This window comes from Centroberyx gerrardi, chromosome 18, assembly GCF_048128805.1.
Source record: "Centroberyx gerrardi isolate f3 chromosome 18, fCenGer3.hap1.cur.20231027, whole genome shotgun sequence".
NCBI lineage: Eukaryota > Metazoa > Chordata > Actinopteri > Beryciformes > Berycidae > Centroberyx > Centroberyx gerrardi.
Genome location: NC_136014.1, coordinates 14,090,417 through 14,098,218, shown reverse-complemented (window position 1 = coordinate 14,098,218; position 7,802 = coordinate 14,090,417). Strand labels below are relative to the sequence as shown.

The 7,802-nt window shown below is 43.0% G+C and overlaps 1 protein-coding gene across 2 annotated transcripts in view; it reads left to right on the top strand.

Moving 5' to 3' along the window:
- The window catches only part of LOC139927041 (3',5'-cyclic-AMP phosphodiesterase 7B-like), a 16,371-nt gene extending 9,369 nt beyond the window's left edge, over nt 1-7,002 (top strand). For both annotated transcript variants that reach the window (XM_071919018.2, XM_071919017.2), the window contains exons 2-12: nt 728-817; nt 1,054-1,217; nt 1,314-1,377; nt 1,774-1,869; nt 2,329-2,429; nt 3,971-4,102; nt 5,011-5,102; nt 5,436-5,580; nt 5,737-5,833; nt 6,116-6,196; nt 6,477-7,002. In XM_071919018.2, the coding sequence (XP_071775119.1) occupies nt 728-817; nt 1,054-1,217; nt 1,314-1,377; nt 1,774-1,869; nt 2,329-2,429; nt 3,971-4,102; nt 5,011-5,102; nt 5,436-5,580; nt 5,737-5,833; nt 6,116-6,196; nt 6,477-6,694 (1,280 nt within the window). In that variant the 3' untranslated portion in view covers nt 6,695-7,002. The remainder of the gene's footprint in view (nt 1-727; nt 818-1,053; nt 1,218-1,313; nt 1,378-1,773; nt 1,870-2,328; nt 2,430-3,970; nt 4,103-5,010; nt 5,103-5,435; nt 5,581-5,736; nt 5,834-6,115; nt 6,197-6,476) is intronic.
- Nucleotides 7,003-7,802: the final 800 nt, after the last annotated feature.

Sequence of the window (7,802 nt, the reverse complement as noted above, 5' to 3'; positions counted from 1 at the left end):
ATTTTTTTAAAACTAGCTTGGCTCCTCCCTCGCTGTTTAAAAGGCCCTAAAAATAATTCTTGTGATGGCGGAGTCGATGAAGAAAGTGAGTAAACTTGTTAAACTAGTAAACAAAACCATATAAAAAGAATAGTGCTGGACTGGTTGCGTACAATCTTATTTGATGGTGAAATGTATTCAGACATTCAGCAGAGCAGCTGCCCCATGACACCAAATCCATTCTCCCCAGTCAAACCCAGATCCGCCTCATGATGTGAACTGGTGATTAAGCCATGTCAAAGATCCTCTTGTTTCACAGCGGCTGATTTAGGGCCGAATCTAATTCTGTTTTTACGAGGCTGTTAGTGTGTCTTGAACATCGATGGCACTGTGGAACACTTTGCTCTCTTTTCCCCATGTCACCCTGTTTGCTGCAGATCATCTTATCGTTCGCACATCAACACACTCTGTCCCTCACTTCCCTCCGCTGTAGCCTCTGCTCTGTATTTTATCTGTACACTGCCCCCTCCTCCCCCTTTTCCCTCTCATCGCTGTCCATCTTTCCTCAATATCTCCTCCTGGATAGTTTGATTCATGATTTCGATACAGATCATGTTGACAAACTGTAGTAGCACGGAAATTGAGCATGCCTCAACTAAAACAACAGTAATAATCTCTGTATGTTCCTCTGTCCATCCCTTACTCTGTCCCCATCTCTCTCTCTCTCTCTCTCTCTCTCTCTCTCCAGCTGACTGCAGACTGAGCGCTGGTCATGCTGGTGTGTTGCTGGCTGAGAGAAGAGGCTCCTACCCACTGATTGACCTGCGCATCCTCAACAGTAGGTCTCTCCACCCATTTACACACAGCAGCTCTGAACGTCCATGAATTGAGAAACCAGTAAAGCAATATTTGACATCCATTCATTTTCCCAGCAAGCAACGTTTTGTTAAAGAAAACACCATCATTCCTTCATAAAGTCCATTAGACTTCTTGGTGGCAGTCGAGCGGCGACTCTGCCTCGTTTTCACCCGATCATCGTCAATCGTCCGACTGTGTGTGCGCGTGCGATTTCAGCCAGCGCCCAGCAGGGGGAGGTAGAGTCCGGCACCAGGAGGAAGGTGAAGCGTCTGCTGAGCTTCCAGAGGTACTGCCACGCCTCCAGGCTGCTGAGGGGCTTGGTGCCCCACACCCCCGGGTCCCTGCACCTACTGGATGATGACTACCTGGGGCAAGCTGCGGTGAGGACACACACACACACACACACACACACTCATGACTGTGTGCCGCGTGTGAATCGTGGATTAAGTCTTACACCATCTGTCTTTTCTTTACAGCATATGCTGTCAAAAGTGGGAACATGGAACTTTGACATTTTCCTCTTCGATCGTCTCACAAACGGTAAGAGCAAGAGCACTTATATTACTTACATTACTTACATTTTAACTTATTTTTATTCATTTCACTTTTCATTTTGTGGATGTTATTGATCTTGGTGGTAGACTATTTTCCGCCATGTTGTTTCTGTGTTAGATTCTGTTATGCCATGTCCATGTTTCCACAGTTGTGTCTTTGCTTGTCATGAAGATGTTTTTGTTATTCTTGTTCTTCTGGTTTCTAATTTGTTTTGAGATATTTTCGTACGTTTTTTTTTTTATCTCAATAAAATAGTAAAATGGTAATCACATATGTATAGGGTAATCAGTTCTTAGGCAGTTGACTTTCGTTGACTCTGCACTAGGCGTATCTTCATGTGTGTGTGTGTGTGTGTGTGTGTGTGTGTGCATTGTGCCACAGGTAACAGCCTGGTGACTCTGATGTGCCACCTCTTCAATGTCTACGGTCTCATTCACCACTTCCAGCTGGACATGGTCAAACTGCACAGGTTTCTGGGTAAGCTACTCGCTCATTTACACACTCAGCAGCTCAACTAACCATGAATCCCTCTATCCATCCATCTATCCATCCATCTTTACTTGCTTCCCATCACAGCTGCCTAGGAAAGAGCAGATTTGGGTATAAAAAAAAAATGTCTGAAAATGCATGCTAATATTTTAGGTAGTTGATTTGAGGAATTTGCTAGATACTTGAACAGCCTCAAATATTGTTAGATGAGCTAAACTCAGAGCTCCTCCTGTTTTTTCCCCAAGTATTTGAAATTAATTTGGTTATATTTGCTCATGTCTGCTCTTTCCTGGGCAAGGTCCTAGGAAGTCAATAGATCTTGGAGTTGGAGCTTAATTTGAAAATCTTAAGTCTTTACCTTTCATTGAACCCATTAGACCAACTGTTCAAGGTGTTGAAAAGGTGAAGTAGTTTTGTGGGGTCTGACCTTGTCTCCTGACTTGCCAGGCATGGTGCAGGAGGACTACCACTCCCACAATCCCTATCACAACGCTGTCCACGCTGCTGATGTCACACAAGCCATGTACTGCTACCTGAAGGAGCCCAAGGTGATAAAACTGTCTTGACACACACACACACAGTCTCTCTCTGTCTCTCTGATTCTCTCTCACACACACTCACACACACTGTAATGATTCACCAGGCTTCTCCCTGACACATTCTATTAGTTTCACTGCCTGAGGGATTCATTCATGCTCACTTAAACTTGACAACACTCCCACACACAGCCTGGAGAAATCCCCGAAGCCCTCTGACCAGATTAAGTGTGACCATACATCTTTTACCTAATACAGCATAATGCGGTAATTGTATTTGTGACCTTTGTTGCTCTGTAAAGCTCTTTCTGACAAACCTATTTTGTTAAAAGCACTTAAATTAAATAAATCAATTTGATTTGGTACGGCAGGCATGTACCCAGTGTGCTCTAGATCCCAAAAACGTCAAGTGCGCTGCTTCTCGGATCGATACGCCATTTTGTCCTTTACCGTCCATTAACCATCAGACCCAGGTCGATTATGAATTCAAATCCTGTCCGTCACTTTGAGTGAGTGCTTTAGTCCGTCTAGAGTGCAAGATAGGGGCAGGGTTTGTCATTTGTGGGGCAATCCAAGAGGTTCCACTGTGTCAGATGAAATCATTTAATCCCAGAGGTAAAAGTACTCCTCCATTTCAAATATTAATGCACTTTGGTTATGGTGAGCTGGAGTGTGTCCATTACTATGCTGTGGTTGTAAATAGGAACTTTCCGTTTTCCACAGGGGAAGATTAAACTAGAGATGTGTCGACGTTTATATTATCATTATTATTTTTTTTTATTTTTTGAGCTTTAATTTTTGGCATTATTATTTCTTGGGTCTATTTGCAGGCCATTATGTATATGATAGTTTTGGATAGTCTTGCACTAAGCTTTTTCCATCTTTCAAAAATTATACAGTGATTATCTGTTACTTAGTTGTGTAATAATTAACCTTTGGGTATAACATTAAAGGCCCACCTCTTCACAGGCTGTGTGATAATGATAGTAGTTTGCCTGCCATGTCATGTATAGCATTCTTTTGAACTGATATTTCCTATTCCTATGACAAGATACATTTCAAAACATACATTTCATTTGTTTTTTTATGGTTAATATTAATAGTTATTTTTTGAAGTTATTTTGCCCACAGCCCAATAAGCTCATGTTGAATTTTGCCATTTTGTACACACCGACTAGTCGATAAGTTGAGACAACCCACGACTATGAAACCATGAAAATGTAGACTTTTGCACATCCCGAGATTAAACACCAATGAGTAGAGTTGTTAAATAAAAGCGTAAATACAGTTCAATAAAAGTCAGAACTTTACTGAACCCTGGCTTGTGTAACTAGCTCATGAATCAGTTATCACTGACCTTTAAAACAACAATTGACAACGTGACTTGATCAAGGAAATTAGTTTTAGACAGGCCATATCTATAAAGCACACACAGGATATGCTATACTTGCATCTCTAGAAAACCTACATCCTGTGCTCTAATGAAGGACAGTTTAGCAGTGAAAGTGACGTAAAACCAACTGTTGCCCTGTGGACCGTGTGGTGTGTTGCAGCTGGCGGAGCAGCTGAGCCCTCTGGACGTGTTCCTGGGTCTGATGGCAGCAGCGGCGCACGACGTGGACCATCCTGGAGTCAACCAGCCCTTCCTCATCAAGACCAGGCACCACCTCGCCTCCCTCTACCAGGTACCAGGTCATGTGACTCGGTGTGTGTGAGTGTGAGAGCGACTTAGGCTCGGGCGATATCCAAAATGTAATATCGATATAATATCGCCAAAATATTGCGATATACGATATATATTATCTGTGGGTTTTTTTTTTTTTTTATTTCTTCTAAATTTCTAGAAATGTTATCATACTATTCAACCATGGGAGGAAACAATGGCCATTTGGTGTAATTTGCTCATTCCTGCTATTTCCAGGAAAATGGGCTGATTGTGGAATTTTTCACTACAACTATGATAATTTGGTAACACTTTCTATGAAGCCAGTGTCTATAATACATTATAATCATACTTATAACACATTATAATGCCATCATAATGCATTATAAGTATAGTTATAATCATGCATAGACAGTTATAATGTTTTATAACATTATAAACACATTACTTACAATGTTATAAAGCTTTTTCATTACCACTTAAATGAAAAAGCTTTATAACAGATTATGAGTAATGTTATAAAGCATTATAACTGTCTATGCATTATTATAACTATACTTATAAGGCATTATGATGACATTATAATGTATTATAAGTATGATTATAATGTATTATAGACACGGGCTTCATAGAAAGTGTTACCGAAAAAACCCTTTTTTTTATATATTACCACTAGTAGATTATAGGTTTATAAGTTTAAAAGTTTACACAGTTGTGATCTAAGCAACACATGGTGCCGCAGCCGGGTTGGGGGGTGATATTTGATACCGCAGAAAATATAGTGATATTCAATATTATTGAATATCAGTGCGTTGCCACGTGTGAATGTGTGTTTCACCATGTGTGGTCGGTCTAGTGCCAAGCCTGTTCAGTAAAAAGAAAAACCGACCCAACAGTTTTGGTTGTTACTTCCCTCCTGTTCCTGTCCAGAACACGTCTGTGCTGGAGAGTCACCACTGGAGATCTACTGTGGGCATGCTGCGAGAGTCAGGACTGCTGTCCCACCTGCCGGCCGACATGTCGTAAGGACACACACACACACACACACTAGCTTAAAGAGACCATCCTTCAATCCAGAAGACGATCCAGGTTCAAGCCCCTGTATTGGCAAGCATCCCCCCTGCTGAAGTGCCCACCCTGTCCATTCGTTTGAAAATAGGTTCCCAAAACTTAGCTGTAGAATGGGTTCAGTGTGCACACAGGCCACTGGATAGCCTATAATACTTTCTAGTGAATATATATATATATATTACGAAAAATGCAGCCATAGATAGAGCACAGGCAGAGTCAAGAAGTACACTACACTCTCCCTAGTGGAGGTTTTTGGTTCAGTGCTGCCCCCCTCCGCCCTGCAGGCAGGACATGGAGCAGCAGCTCGGCTCTCTCATCCTGGCTACAGACATCAGCAGGCAGAATGAGTTCCTGTCAACCTTCAGAGAACACCTGGACAACCAGGACCTGGACCTTCAACATGCTCCACACAGGCACTTTATACTGCAGGTAATAAACACGCCCATATTACAGTACAGTATATCCACGCACCCGCTTACACACAAGTAGAGATTCAGACTGTAATTGAATCTGAATGACATAGATTTCATTTAAATCATAAAGCTAACTGTTGATCTGTGTGTGAATCTCTGTCCCTTCCCACAGATTGCTCTCAAGTGTGCAGACGTCTGTAACCCGTGTCGGGTTTGGGAGCTGAGCAGGCAGTGGAGTGAGAGGGTGTGTGAGGAATTCTACCGGCAGGGTGAGTGGTGTGTCTTCTCTCACTCCAAACCTGCTGTCGCTCAAAAATACATTGAGGAAAATGGTTAAAAGATCCCTTAATTCTACATGTACTGTAGCCCCTTGAAAATATGCTTTACTGTGTGCTCCTTAGCGTTTTTCTTGTCTTTTCCTCTAAATGTTTAAACGTATTCATCTGCAGTTTTTTTAATCCAGGTCTGCGTCTATCTCATCTTTTCTTATGGCTCTGCTTTTCTTTTACATGCTGTTTTCTGAACCTGCCTTTTGCCTGTTGACCTGCCAGGTGACCTGGAGAGGAAGTTTGACTTGGAGATTAGTCCTCTTTGTAACCAGCAGGCTGACTCTGTGCCAGCCATCCAGATAGGTGAGCACTAGAGCACATGCACACACACACACACACACACACACACACACACACACACACACACACACTCCTGCCATAACCCTCTAAGCCACTCACACACACTCACACCATATGCAGGAGTGTTGGTAGAAGCAGGGCGTTATCCTTCGTGTCCCTAATAGAAGACGTTCTTCACCTCATTGGGAGATGGCGATAAGGGGTTTTGGGGGTCAACATGCTCCCATCACTCACACCCATGGGTGCTAACTCTTTTTCCCTCGCCTTTTGCTGTGTGTCCCAGGCTTCATCTCCTACATCGTGGAGCCTCTGTTTGAGGAGTGGCACCGCTTCACCGAGCCCAGCCTCCTGAGCCAGACCATGATGGGCCACCTGCACAAGAACCAGGCCCGCTGGAGCCGCCTGCGGCACGCACACGCACCCCCGGACGCGCAGACGCACCCCCTCGCCGAGGAGCCCGAGCCCGAGGGAGGAGGCGGCGAGGGCGAGGACATCCCCTAATCCTGACTCCTTCCTCCTCTGTGTTTCCTCTGTTGTTTCATCTTACCTTTTCCAAATGGAGGAGAGGAGTGTTCATGCACCTCCGTGTTTGTTCTCCAGCCCGTCTCCTCCCGCCCCTGTTTGTACACAGGCTCTGACAGTGGGAGCGCTTGGCGGCAGTCCGCTCTGGGATTGGTGAGAAATGGCTCCCTCTGCTGGAGCGAGAGGGCCATAGCACTGCAGGGAATAAAAAAAGTGATGCAGAGAGAGGGATAGATGGTAGAACGGATGGAGGAATAATCTTAGTAAATAAATGCCAATTTGACAAAGTCACGCCTTCTCTCTTGCTCTTTACCTCTGTGATATCTGCTTCAGAATAATTGAGGAAGGCGGGAATAGAATTTAAAGGTTATGGACGATGGCGTAAGAGGAGTGAGTAATCAATAAATAGAAAGACAGATGTTTTGTGTTTGCACAATTCCGCTAGGAGAGAAAAAAAAAGACTTCTGAAAGCCAAAATCTATATACAAGTCAGCTGGACTGTGCTGGAAAGATGACTATAAAATATATGAAAGAATATAGAAGAAAAATATATGAATACGTCCTATATATCTATGCTTTTTAAAAACTTTTAGATAATATATGTTAAACTCTTTTCACTTTTTTCTCTTTTTGTACAGCTTGCACTTCTATCGGATGATATTTCGTAATTGTCTCACTTGTCTACTTTTCACTGAAGTGCGTTTTAAACTCAAGCGCCAAGTCGGTCTGTAAAGGTACTGTAAACTGTAAAATGTATTCTGACGTACTTGTGTAATCTGTAAGACTGACTGACTGACTGACTGACTGACTGACTGACTGACATAAAGTGGCTTCAGCTTTGCTCCACTGGTATTGCTGAGTTGCTTAGAAAGAATTGCTTGAACACTGATATTGACAGTCGGCTGGATCTTTGTGGACTGAAGCTGACACACAAACAAGAGCCATGACTGTTTGTGTCCTTGTAGAAAACGACATTACTCTTAAGTGTTATATACAGTATAATCTGTACGTCTGTGTACCTCAGCAATCCACATGCCAAAATCTCAGCAATGTATATACGTTTTTACTGGATATGGGTTTTGGGGAA